At 37.6% G+C, this 14,289-nt stretch overlaps 1 protein-coding gene across 2 annotated transcripts in view; it reads right to left on the bottom strand.

Annotated features, from left to right (window-relative positions):
* The window catches only part of SMAP1 (small ArfGAP 1), a 71,917-nt gene that overhangs the window by 21,427 nt on the left and 36,201 nt on the right, over positions 1 to 14,289 (bottom strand). Inside the window, exons 5-6 of one of the 2 annotated variants that reach the window (XM_032216180.1) lie at positions 12,966 to 13,046; positions 2,909 to 2,993 (exon numbers count right to left, since the gene is read on the bottom strand). In XM_032216180.1, coding sequence (XP_032072071.1) covers positions 2,909 to 2,993; positions 12,966 to 13,046 — 166 coding nt within the window. The remainder of the gene's footprint in view (positions 1 to 2,908; positions 2,994 to 12,965; positions 13,047 to 14,289) is intronic. The other variant, XM_032216181.1, reaches the window with a different exon arrangement.

Below are 14,289 nucleotides of genomic sequence, written 5' to 3'. Positions count from 1 at the left end.
AGTAAAATAATTCAGTAATTTCCTGAATATTTTTAAATATACAGTGACTAAGAATCTCCTTTTCAATATTAAAAATATGTAAAATGTGAGAGAATGAACAGCAATAGCAGCTAAGACAACTGTGCCCAGAGACTTCTGGAATTGGAGGGCGGGGGGCACAACAGCAATAACAACAACACTACAATACTAGTAATAAAATGATATCCTTTCTTAATGAACTGGGTGAGCAAAGTTGTTAACTTACCTGTAGAAAAATGACAATAAATCACTTGGCATAATTTGGTCAAAGAGCAGCCTAACTGAATATCTGTAGGCAACACCCATATTGTATCTAAATCTGTATGTAACATTTAAAATTGTTGGAAAAGTCAAAAGCAAGCACACTATTTGGTGGCCTCCGTTAAGTGGATGATACTATCCTAAAGTGGTAATTATTTTAATAACTAAAATTAATATTAATGGTCTCCTGAGGATCTTAAAATCTAGGAAAATTCTCCTGGGGGATTTTTTTTTAAGTAGGACAATCCAGCATTTAATAACTATCCTCGGAAACAGATCCAGTTTCCCGTAAAGCTGCTGTAATAAGTGAATTATATGCTCTCCATAACTGGTCTCAATTAATAACATGGCTGTGGCATTCTGGAACGGTGGAATCAAAGTCTTACTTAAAGCCTATTATAATACCCTGCAATCATCTCTCTAAAGACTCTTTTCTAAAACCAACTACAGAACACTGAAAATTAATACAGCCATGTTTGTGCCAATCTTAAACATTATGAATCTACTTTCCTTGCCTAGAAGTGATTTAAAGTTGTAAATTGTTGCCTGTGCACTGAAAGGAAGCATCTTACTGGTTCAGTTTGCTAATAGGCTAGGAATTGTAAATAAAGACTTTACGTTCATGAATCACGGTGGTGCAGTGGCTAGAATGGCTAGAATGCAGTACTGCAGCTAACTCTGCTCATTGCCAGAGTTCGATCCTGATGGGCTCAAGGTTGACTCAATTTTCCATCCCCTCGAGGTTGATAAAATGAGGACCCAGATTCCCGGAGAGGCAATATGCTGACTCTGTAAATTGCTTAGAGAGGGGTGTAGAGCACCGTGAAGCATATAAGTGCTAAGTGCTAATGCCAATTAAAATACTGTTGACCATTCTTGGAATTCTAGATGATTGGAGACATTATGGTCAATTGAAAATATGAATGTTTATTATAAACCAATGGGAATTCTTTGTTCCAATCTTCGCTTCTACTCTTTAGAGATAGGTGATACTATAATACTTTAAAGACTCATTGTTATTTGATAGATAATTATGAATTCAAGGAAATAAGGAATATTACAAATGAAATAATATTAATGGTAATCTGAACGCATAATGCTCAATGACAGCAAAACATTCAGTTATGTTTAATGTAAACCAGTGATGTAAGTCCTAAGTTTAAGAATTGATGCACAAAAACTTGTAACCAAACGACATGCTTGATGAAATGGAAGAAAGTTGTTCTTCTTCCCTCTCTTGCTTTGTTTTGTATGTGTTACTGTTGACATGGTTGCAAGTACAACTGACTAGTGATACAATACTAGCAAAGCCTAACAAGATAGCAACACAGGTGCAAGTATGAAGTTATGATGGGGTGTGCTGTGAAGGATGAAAAGATTATTCTTTGGCATTGGTGATAATACAGACAAGATGGAGGACGTGGGAATAACAGAAGCAAGGCTGGGGCAGCAGCATGGGCACAATGAGAAGGCAAGTTGCACTTAGCATCATCATTGCTATTATATATGCATCACAGCTGCTTCCCAAAACTTAAAATAGCATGGGAGAATTCATGCTACATAAAGCCCAGAATTCACTGGTCACACTACTGATCATGATACTCCAGCACCTTCTAAGGAATCAGAACTAATATAAATTAATACCTAAAAATCCCAGCACAGCAAATTAAAAGTGTACTGAAGTTCTGAAAGATGACTCAGGAATGCATCATCCACTCTGAGACAAAAAAAAAAAAAAGAATTTGCCAAAGTAATCAAAATAACCTCTATTTCACACTCAGACCTGAAGCCATGATTTTAATTAAAATAATTAAAAGTGGGCAATATGTTTGGGATGAAACCAAGCCAAGAATCTTGATGTACACTGGTCCCACAAGTTGGTGAAGAGGCCTGAATCACTCTGTCCTCCTATGATGAGAAGCTCGATTCCTATGTTCCTTGAAGCCGTGGGGGCGCAGTGGTTAGAATGCAGTATTGCAGGCTAATTTAGCTCATGCCAACAGTTTGATCCTCACCAGCTCAAGGGTGACTCAGTCTTCCATCCTTCCGAGGTTGGTAAAATGAGACCCAGATTGTTGGAGGCAATATGCTGACACTGTAAACAACTTAGAGAGTGCTGTAATGCACTACGAAGCAGTATATAAATCTAAGTGCTATTGCTAACCTCAATGCACAGGAATATTCCTGAAAAGGGTGTGTGTGTCCAGAATAAAATTTAAAAGCTGAATTAATTGCAGGAGAAAGGATGGAATAATCTATTCCTTCTCTGGCATTTATGGTTTTTCAGGATAGCTAGCCCGATTTGGGGGGAAAAAATCTCCTTTAAGTCAGTACAACAATGAAGCTGAAGATTTATATCCCGAGAAATCAAATTCAAATCCACACAGGATTAATGTCGATTCCTTAGGATGGGGCATTGAACCAAAAAATATATATGCAACATTCACATAGCTCTGTGAATATTGCATTTCATCTGTGAATATTGCATTCTCTCATCAGAATCTTGTGATAATTTCTCTTCCAAAAGGAACTCATTACTTTTAAGTAGGCAGCACTGCATACATTTTTGTGAATTCAAATATACAGATAGCTTCCATTTATTCTATTCAAAATTATAGATAATACTTACCAAGCCCCAGGAGATCAACAGTTGATTCTGGTACTTTCTTGGGACTTGTTTTAAGCTCAAGTTGCTGATCATCTTTCTTCTGAGGCTTTATTAAAAATGAATAGAGATTGTGACAACACGTATACACATGTGAAATACCACAAACAAGAGCCCCCATGCAGTCTTACTTTAAATTGGAAAGATATTATTGTGTGTACTAGAAACACATACAAAAGGCAAATTGGCAAAAAAAAAGTATGACGGAATTCATTTCCTACTGCTCAGTGACATTCGCATACACTACTTCAACAACCTTCACAATAATCCTTTGAGTATCCCCTGGAAAAGGCCAATGGGGGAGCAGAGACAGAAAGTATACTTGTTCGTTTAGTCATTCATTCTTACCGTCTGTTTCAATCACAGACAATTGTAAGCAGCACACATTTCAATACAGGGGGGGGGGAAAGATTGTAACAACACATATTATAGCATAATATAAAAGAAGCAATAATACCGTCCTGCCAAGAAGAAATACCACTCGCAATAAAAATGAGAATCGGCTACTGCAAAGTGGTAACATGTCATTCTATAAGACCTTGAAGGCTTTCTGAAACTGTAAACTCTTGGCAGCATTTGCAAATCTAAACAGGGTGCTGATCTGACCATGAATAGGAATCAACAACTTGATTACTCAATGCCAACTAAAGAGCTGTGGCGATCTGAAGTGTCCTTTGAAACAAAGACTCTCAAGATTATTTCACATTTGCTTTGATGCAACACACCACCAACATCACTTGCATATAATAATTTACTAAGATGTAGCTTTTTGAATGTCAAATAATGCGGAAAAGATTGACTGATTATGTGCCATCAACCCTTAGTGACCATGATGGATGACCTGGCTGAATTGGCCCCTTGGGTCTCCTGGAGACATACCCATCATCACTGATCCCCCTTTTCCTCATATTTTCTTTTCATCTTTATAGCAACATAGAGTTCTCAAGAGAGCTGGGTCTGCTAGTAAGTTAGCATAACGTGTCTAAATTGTAACAATATGAACTTGGCTCTTTGAGCCTTGAGTGAGAACTCTGAATAGATTTGTTCTATGATCCTTTTGTTTACTTACCGTGTTTCTCCAAAAATAAGACAGGGTCTTATTTTCTTTTGACCCCCGAAATAAGCGCTTGGCCTTATTTTCGGGGAGGTCTTATTATTTTTGAGGTGCAGGAGGCGGTGAGTGTGGTCACCTCACAGATGCTGCTGTGTGGCAATATTTTCAGGGAGGGCTTATTTTTGGGGGAGGGCTTATTTTAGCGCATGCGCTCAAATGCCTAACTGGTCTTATTTTGGGGAGGTCTTATTTTCAGGGAAACAGGGTAGCCAATATTCTTCTCAAGCACTAAAGTTCAAAAGTTTTAATAGTTTTTACAGCACACCATGTTTTTTTTTTAAAAAAATCCAACTTGATTTCCATAAAGCGTCAGTGGTAAAACTATCTGACTGGTGTACCATGGAATAATTCTTGACTTTTTCTTTGTTGTTGATAATCATAAAAGGCAGAAGCTATCCACAAGATACATACATATGTAGGGCCTCCCTCTCCCTCCCCCCCCCCTCTCTCTCACACACACTCTATCATCTATCTATCTATCTATCTATCTATCTATCTATCTATCTATCTATCTTTTATTCTATCTAATCTAATCTATCTATCTATCTATCTATCTAGCTATCTATCTATCTATCTATCATGTCTGTCTGTCTGTCTGTCTCTACATCCATCCATCCATCCATCCATCCATCCATCCATCCATCCATCCAAGAATAGCCACCCATATCAGCTGTTCTAGAACTGTTTGCTGCACTGTTGTCACTAGTTTGCTCTTCTTTATGTTTAATTTTTGTTCTTTCATTTCTAGAGCTTACCAATTATTTCCATTTTCGCCTATCAAGAGTACAATTAGTCCTCGACTTACAACAGTTCGTTGAGTGACTGTTCAGTTACAACAGCACTGAAAAAATGTGACCATTTTTCAGAGTTATGACCTTTCACAGCATCCCCATGGTCGTGTGATCAAAATTCAGATGCTTGGCAACTGGTTCATATTTATGAACGTTGTTGTATCCCAAGGTCACATAATCATTTTTTGTGATCTTCTCATGAGCAAAGTCGATGGGGAAGCCAGTTTAACTTAATAACCTGGTTGCTAATTTACCAACTGCAGTGATTCACTGAATAACTGTGGCAAGAAAGGTTGTAAAATGGGGCAAAACTCACTTTACAACAGAAATTTTGGACTCAATTGTGGTTGTAATTCGAGGACTACCTATAGTGCATAGTGCAGACTCTTGATATTTCTTCTTTGAATTTTAAACACATGCTCATCTTCTTCCAATCAGGCTTACTCAATATATAGTCAGCATACAGGTTGACTATGATTAAAATCTCCACTCAGTTAAGCCATTCAATTTACTAGCTGTTCTCAATAGGTAAGTTACAGTTGCTGCAAAGATTTCTTTTATAAAAAACTTGGAACATAAGCCAAATACACTGAATTTCTTACAGTTGCACTGTAAATCTAGCACATCAATAATTCATTGACTACTAGAAAGAAAAACTATGAAATCACAGGCTCCTATAAAATGAATTCTGCAAAGAGTTACCAACACTGAACATTTCATTTATTAGTATTTGAAGAATTTACTTTTCCCAGCATGAATGGGCCCGCATTGTAAGACAATATCTTGCTCCAGGTGCATGTTTTCTTTGGTGCTATTGTTGTAGGGATATACCGTATATACTCGAGTATAGGCCGACCCGAATATAAGCCGAGGCACCAAATTTTACCACAAAAAACTGGAAAAGTTATTGACTCGAGTATAAGCCTAGGGTGGGAAATGCAGCAGCTACCGGTAAATTTCAAAAATAAAAATAGATACCAATAATGTTTTTGAATATTTATTTCCAAGAAAAACAGTAAACTAGCGGTGTATTCAATGAAATACTTCACTCACCTCATGATGCTGATGTCCCGCTGTGATGATGATGTCCCGTGCAGCCGCGGGAGCGATGTCCCGCCTCCTATGACACACGGCACAGTGATTCCTATCATTGGATCACTGTACCAGAGGAGGTGGGACATCGCTATGTGGCTGCTTGCCATAACAAGGAGGAGGTGGGACATCGTTGCAGAGCGGCAGGAGGGGGAGGAAGGGGAATCGTAAGACAGCCCTGCATTACATTAGAACGTGAGGAGGGGGGATGGTGCGGTGCGCGCTGCGCGGCAAACTGACACAGAGGGAGGGGAAACTCACAGGGGCACCGGGCCATTCACAAGTGTCACCCAGCGGCATGGCCCCGCCCCTTTTTCTCCTCCATTTCGGGCAAATTTTTCACTGACTCGAGTATAAGCCGAGGCGGCTTTTTTCAGCCCAAAAAGTGGGCTGAAAAACTAGGCTTATACTCGAGTATATACAGTACTTAAAAATTAAAGATATATTTGAAATGCAAGACGTCCATCCCAGATGAGATCAAAAAAGCAGACAATAGTCATGGCAGCACAAATTAAACTTTGCCATTCCTGTACAAGCTGTAACTATCATCCTGACTTTTTTTGCTGTCCCAGCCCTCCTGGATGTCTGTAAGGGAGTTTGTGTATATGGCAAGTTTTATAACAAATTAACATTCTTCCTCCAGGAATTCAAAGCTGCCATGTATGAAAAACCCAAAACTGGAGAAAAATTAGTAAGTGGAATTAAGGGTTAATTAGAAAGTAGATTAATGCACTTTATCATATGTCACTTGAAATTATATTTTAAAATCCTAGATTGCACTACAAAACTGATGTGTAGAATAAAATAATGTGTGCCGTAGATAAAGTAGCACATAGTTATTGCAGTATCCTAACTATCCTGCAAATTTTAAACCATCATTTTCTTTAATCATGATCCTATAGTTGATGTATCTGATTAAATACTCTCCATGTCAAGTCATTTCTGCAAGGAGAAACCAATCTCCATATTTTAGCCTGGATCAAATTTTTTGTGGAATGTTTCCAAGCAGTAACAATTTTTTTAGTATGCATCCACAGGAATCATTCAAAAACTGTCCCCTGTAAATGTAAAGAAACACTGAGTACTAGTTTTCACACAAAATTTATTTCATTATTTGACTACTTATGCAACTTCTAACGCACACATTGGTGAGTACCTTATTAACTTAGATCTGTGTAAACTATTTCCATTCTGTTCTTTTTGCTCTATCACCAAATAATCAAAATCAGCTTTATATGTGAACATTCCAAGCCACGTACTGATTCTTATTTATCCAGTTTCTATATAGTTGCCCAACTAAAGCTGCTGATTCTGAGATGCTAAAGAAAACGAATGAGTGATTAATGAATGAATGAATGAATGAATGAATATTAGCAGAATTGTAGAGTGAGTAATATGAACACTTAAACATATAGTTCTTTTAGGAATCCCTGTTATGTAGAAATCAGAGAGTTTCATCTGGTATCTGGGCCAACCATTAAAACAGATCTGATCCTGCAGAGGAATAGAGTGTAAATCAATCATACATGGACCAAGGAAGTGATTCGACCAAAAGGTCAAAGATTATTTCAAATGCCAATATTGCTACCACTTCCATTTTTCCTTCCTTGGTAACATTAAATCTTTTTGGCTCTCACTTGATCAAATTTATGGGGTTCAGAAAATTCAGAAATTACACATCCTTCCAGAAACAAAGAAGATATCATTGGAATCATCCACATGATTGAGACCATTCACATCCAAATGTTCTTCATGGGTAAATCATGGAAACTGCCATTTCTATGGTTGTCTTATAAGTGGCGTGGCTAGAAGTTGGGATTATGTCAACTTATCGCAAAGCAGCATCTATTGGCATCCAGCTTAACAAAGCCTTGTATCTTAATCATTTTTTGGATTTTTTGGGGAGGGAGGGGTATAGTGGAGAAATTAAGACTTTTTGGACAAGGTTTTATTGTATTCATTGGGTAAGTTTTAATTTATTTAAAAAGACAATGGTTCAAATTTGACTTCCAAAGTTTTAAAGACATATGACTTTTTTTAGACCATGCAGCAAAAGTGTGCTTAATATATGGATTTTGGAAGGTTAATAATGGATTAAGGGGGTGGAGAATTTGGAATTACAATTTAGAATTACATATTTTCTAATGGAAATTGGAGATTAGCTTGGATTTTCTTATGATAAAGGACTGTGAAGGCTGGACATTACAGCCAGGGGATAAAGAAAATGAAGCAGAAATCCTTTTTGCAAATTTTTGAACACATCTCTGCCACGTTTTTGGACAGAAAATGGATCAAATGCTTTATAAAATTGACAGCATATTTTAATGGCATTCTAAAATAAGAATGAGCTGCAATGGATATCTATGAAATTAATTCAAGGGGGAATTTAAATGTAATACAAATGGATCTGATTGACATCTTATTCCCTAAAGACAGTGAACAGATATTACATAATTAAAGGTTTTTCTACATGGAAATCAGTGCATGTAATATGGATCCTGGTGTTCTTAAATATATAAAAATAATACTGCAGTAAGTTAATCCTTGTATAATGTTGTAAATAGTTTAACATGTAGGCAGAAATTATATAGATGTAATTTCTGTAGTTCAGTAGGCAGATGTTTCATTCAAATTAATAACCATTTTAGTAATAGAAACTCTTAACAGTATAGATTTTTTGAATTAATAGCTATTCAATATGAACAAAATACTGTGCAAGATCTTAGTTGTGCCAGTTTTGCATTTTTGATTTAGTTCAACAGTTCAAATGTTTTAAAAATATTAAAATCATACAAATAGCTAATTCTTTTTACTTGAAATTTTCTACCAATAACTACAAAAACCTTACCAAATAACAGGATCCCAAATACCATACTTTTCGGAGTACAAGATGCACTCTCCCTCCCCACCCCGCAAAAAAGAGGGTGGAAATGTTGGTGCATCTTATACACCGAAAATGGTCATTTTTTGCCTCCCAAAACCCCGACCCATGCATCCCTTTTTGGCAAAAACAGGGCACACAGAGGGTTTGGAAGGCCTGCAGAGTGTTCCTGGGGGGTTTTGGAGGCCACAAATGGGGTGCCTGGGGGGTTTTGGAGGCCACAAATGGGGTGCACAGAGGGTTTTGGAGGCCTGCTCCTGGGGGCTGGAGAGAGCAAAAACCGGATGTGCGGAGCCCCAAAACTATTTTTTTTCTTGTTTTTCTCTTCGAAATCTTGGTGTGTCTTATACTCAGATGTGTCTTATACTCCGAAAAATAAAGTAGTTACAGATACATGTTTGAATAATTCCTATTTCACAATAACTAAAACCAAATCCCGTGACTGTTCAAAAGCACTTTAAAGGATGATAGCCACTTCCCAAGCATGTCTGCAAAATCAAATATTCAGTTTTAATTTGATACAATAAATCACACTGCTTTGACTAATCGCAGCAAAATAGGCTAAACTGGTCGTGGTGTTTCAGATCTTATAGTTTTAGACTTCTGTCCACTTCCATTAGGCTCTAATCTTAACATCTCATGCAGAAATGAAAGAAACAGATAATACTTGAAATGGCTTACAATTCTAGGGGAAATGTTTCCCAAAAGTGAATGGGAGAAATAAGGATAAGCAATATTTCAGACTGAACATTTTCTGCAAGGATCATAAGCAATTATTTGGCGTGCTGTAACGTAATATATACCAGTAATGAGAGATATTATTCATATATAGGTTGAATGTGGAGTTTAAATTTATTAGGATGCAACTCTTCCTGAGTGAAGCATTGAACGTCACATTAACAGAAGTTCATCCAAATGGATTTTTCACATGTGGGTTTTAAAACAGCAAGAAATAGAAAAACAATTCTTAAAACCAGTATTTGCCGAAGTAGAGCGTGGCTAAATGTCATGCTCCTCGACTAAGGCATATTCCAGGATCATTTTCAAAGTACGTGCCATCTCTTCTCGGCTTAGCGTTTCCTTGTTACTACAGCAGATATTTAAAGCTGCTTCTAATGTGTTCGTTGATCCAAGACAGCATTACATAGTGAAAATATAAAATATACAGTGCATTCTAAATGTAAACAAAGTGTACAGACAAAGCTCAGTTTGCATCGAATGAATCTGCCTGGAAACCTCTCTATAGGTTTTCCTATCATAAAAGGAAGCAAAAATTTAATTCCACGGGGCTTCTGGAGTTGAATCAAATAAGCCTTCCAATGCTCACTGGAACAGCGTAACAAAAGAGCACTTAATGCTACTGCATGTTATTCAGCAGAGGCAGCCAATGAATAATTAAGCCAGGCAAAAAGCATGTCCTGAACTCTGAAAATTGCCACTTTTCAAAATCATGCAAACTAATACAAGCAAAAATAACAAAATGGGGAGCAGCAAATGCAGCAGCTGCCTTCGCTAAATGTGTTCTTAGTTATCAGTTGAATTGAAACAATAATAATCAGAGTTGTGATTTTTTTCAACTATTGTAATTATCAGGCACAGCAGTATGAAAGAAGTGAACATCAGGAGAGGTATGCTACTTGTACCAAGCACAAGCAAAAGACCTAGAATATCAATAATAATGTCTGTGGCTCCCCCCCCACCAAAGCTATAGACTATTTATCAACCTTCATGGTTAGAAATAAAAAGAAGTCCAGGTATGTTGAGGAAGGATTGGTTTGAGACAAGAGGCCAAGCAGTCCTCCGTGAAAGGAAATTGCATGGATAACAGAGGTGGGTTCCTACCAGTTCGCACCAGTTCTGTAGAACCGGTTCGTCAAAACTACCGAAACGGTTAGAAGAGGTTCCACCAGTGGACCCGGAAAGCAGGAAACACCTACAGAAGAGGTTCCAAAATTTTTTGAAACCCACCACTGACATACACACACAAACACACACACAGAGACAGACTCACACAGAGAAAGAGAAAGAAAGGAAGAAATAAAGAAAAAAGAAAGAAAAAGTGAGAGATGAAAGAAAAAAAGGGAAAAGGGACAGAGAGACAAAAGGAAGGAAAGAGAGAGAGAGAGAGAGAGAGAGAGAGAGAGAGAGAGAGAGAGAGAGAGAGAGAGAGAGAGAGAGAGAGAAAGAAAACACATGGCCGGCAAGCCACTCCCACCAGGTCACATGGCCAGCAAGCCACTCCCACAAAGGAGGCCACACCCACAGAGTAGGTTCAAAAGTTTTTTGAAACCCACCACTGATGGATAATTATAAATGTGGAAAATGGAGATAATGAAAGAGAATACAGGGAAAAGAATGGGATATAGAAAAGAGAAGGTAACAAGGGAGGCGAAGAAAGAATAAAAAGAACAACGGAGAATACTAAAGGTAAGGAGGATAGTATTGTGGCATGAAGTGTAACTGGGCAGACTGCAAGATCATCTGGGGCAACAGGTGGAGGAAAACAGATAAGATGGTAGCAACAGGATTGCAATGCAAGCCTGCATCTTTTGGTTTTTACACATTATTCCACGGGTGTAAAACTCAATCGCGTCATGGGCCGGATTGTGATGTATCGCAATGTTTTTTGCCTTCACGGTGCTGGAGCGGGTGTGGTCTGCATGTGATGTATTTGGTCCATGGGCCACCAGTTTGACAGGGTGGTTTTATTCCAATGAACTAGCCTGAGCCCCGTTACTAGGACTGGCTCCTTCAAGATGACTAATCAGTTTAAGATAGTATGCTCTAGACACCATAGGGATTTGCTCAGATTTTAACAAGCACCTGGAAGTAGGATGGACTGCTCTTCCACGCTGGTTAGCTGCTAGCGTAAGGGATAAGACTGCACCCTTGCAACGTATGCCTGAACTCAGATCCCAAAGAACCCCTTGATTTGCTAAGAAGCTCTAGGACAGTGTTTTCAGCATCAAGTGCCGAAACAGGAGCACCCGCATGGGTGAGTGCTCGAAACCGGAAGAGAAGCTCCCGGGCGCACATGTGCATACTGGTCACCTGGTCTTCCGGTTTCTGGCACACATGCGTGCATGAAGACCAGTTGGTTGGCACGCATGTGCATGCCGAAAACCAGAAGCTCAGCTTCCCAGTATGCACACGCATGCCAGGGAGCTGGTAGCTACTCTTCCGGTTTCCACCACTCCCGTCCACGCAAAGACCTAGAAGAGCTACGGGTAATGGCTGGCATGCCCAGAGAGAAGGCTCTATGTGTCATTTCAAGCATGCATGCCATAGGTTCACCATCACAGGTCTAGGAGATGAAGCTGCAGAAAAGATGGAAGTATAAGCCTCAGAAACAAAATGCATAGAGTATTGGTACAAACTCAAGTAACTTCCAAGAGCAACTTGCAAAATTCTCTGCCAGTTTCCTGACAGACTTTGCTTGTGGGAAACAGACAGGGAAGAACACAAATAAAGCAATAATGTGACCATTGGATGCTGCAAATGTTTTAAGTGCAAGCTAGTTGCTAAATCACAATTATGTGATGTATGTGCATATGTGTGTGAAAGAGAGACAAACTATCAGATAAATTATGAGCTATTATTAGTACAGAAAGAAAACTGCAAGAAGACAACTACTAACACTATACTCAGACTGAAATAATGAAAAAGTTATTGTTTTCCTTGTGAATTCATTTTTTAGAGGAACTGCCACAAACTTTTTACATTGTTAACATTTCCAGTTGCGATGTCCATGCAATTCATGCTATTAGGAAAAAAATAAAGTCTCCCTCCAGCTAATCTCAGTGCCTGATGACTATACACAAGTCCATATCACTTGCTTCAATTTTCCAATTTTTTTCCCAATGTAGTCTATAGCCCAGGCATTTTCTGGAAGTTTCATTTTTAGATGTTAAGACAATTCATATTTTAAAGCACAATTGTACAAAATATTAAGATGTAATGCTTCTGAAACTAGTTAAGTCAAGTGATCTTAACTAAAACTATAAAATTGATTTTAGCCAAAAGACCAAGACTTGTAATAGTCAAAGAATTAAATAAAAAGACCTGCAATGAATTTGCAGCACTGTGTACCATTAATTATGAATAATGATATAATCTGAAAATATACAACTAAACCAATCTTACTTTTTCGATTCCTAAGTTTTTCAAAGGTTTTTCTGGTTCTTTGTCCCTTTTCCTCTCTTCTTTCTTCTTATCTTTTTCCTTCTGTGGAAAGATGTTCCATTAAACATTATATTGTAATATTATATTATAAATATTTAAACTAACAGTTATATTAACTTCTAAAAGTTAATTTAAACTTCTATTTCAGAAACACATTTATTTCTATCAGAACTGCAATGGCTTCATATATTATATATGGGTCTGTATATGTATTATGTATGTATACAATATCTTAAGAATTATATTACAAGGCTGACCTGACTATATACTATATCTGCAGGCACTTCAAATCTATTATATTATATTCCCCTTAATATACAGCAGAAAGACAAGAAAATTGAAAATGTATGGCTGTTTTCTATTTTCCATCAGCTTTCTCCATAGTTTCATCATAGTCATTTTTTCCACTGCTGTTGGTTTTTGCAGACTTACAGATCATCTTATTCTGAGATGTTTGGCTAATATGTAATTGATATCATGGTTTAATGGTTTATTTAGCTGAAAATGATGAGATATGGGAATTACTGCTCAGTCCTGATGTCATTACACCAGAAAACTTCTAAAAATCACATTCTTATATCTTCTATAAGATATTACCAGAAAAATACCTAGAGCACAGAGACTGGGTCTCATGGTAATGCTGATAATACATACTACCTGTGATTTGGTGATTGGGATACATATCATATTTATTATAATAATATATTCTATACAGGATGTCACTTTAAAGTGTTCAAAAACTTCATCCACATACTTACCTGATGTGATCCCCATATCACTGTTTTTGAACCAACTGTCCTGGCTTCCAATTTGTTTCCAATACACTTGATAATATTAATATTGATCAACAAAAGCGCCTATATCAATGAACACATAATTCTACTACTGCATTGCAAGGCTTCCTCTTTCTTTAAGACAGGGGTGTCAAACACACAGGCCGCAGGCTGAATGCATCACGTGCTGGCCACCCCCCCACCCCCACCCCCAGTTTAGTGAAGAGGGAAAAAGTTGTGATACGTCACGTGACAACGTGTCGTTGTGAGTTTGACACCCCTGCTTTAGGAGTAAGCTCAGAATCTACATTTTCATTTATGTCTCATGATGTAAAAAGGACACGTTGGATAGTATATAAAATAGAATCCTTTTTGGGGCACCTCACCAATTCTAGCCATTTTAATAATAACTATCCTGTTAGAGAGGTTTTTTTATTTTTGCCCTTATTTTACTATACTATTATTTTACGTTATATTTTTTTAAAAAATTGTGTTGAATGTCTTAAAAAGCA

This window comes from Thamnophis elegans, chromosome 4 (assembly GCF_009769535.1).
Source record: "Thamnophis elegans isolate rThaEle1 chromosome 4, rThaEle1.pri, whole genome shotgun sequence".
Lineage (NCBI taxonomy): Eukaryota > Metazoa > Chordata > Lepidosauria > Squamata > Colubridae > Thamnophis > Thamnophis elegans.
This window is presented reverse-complemented; position numbering and strand designations above follow the sequence as displayed.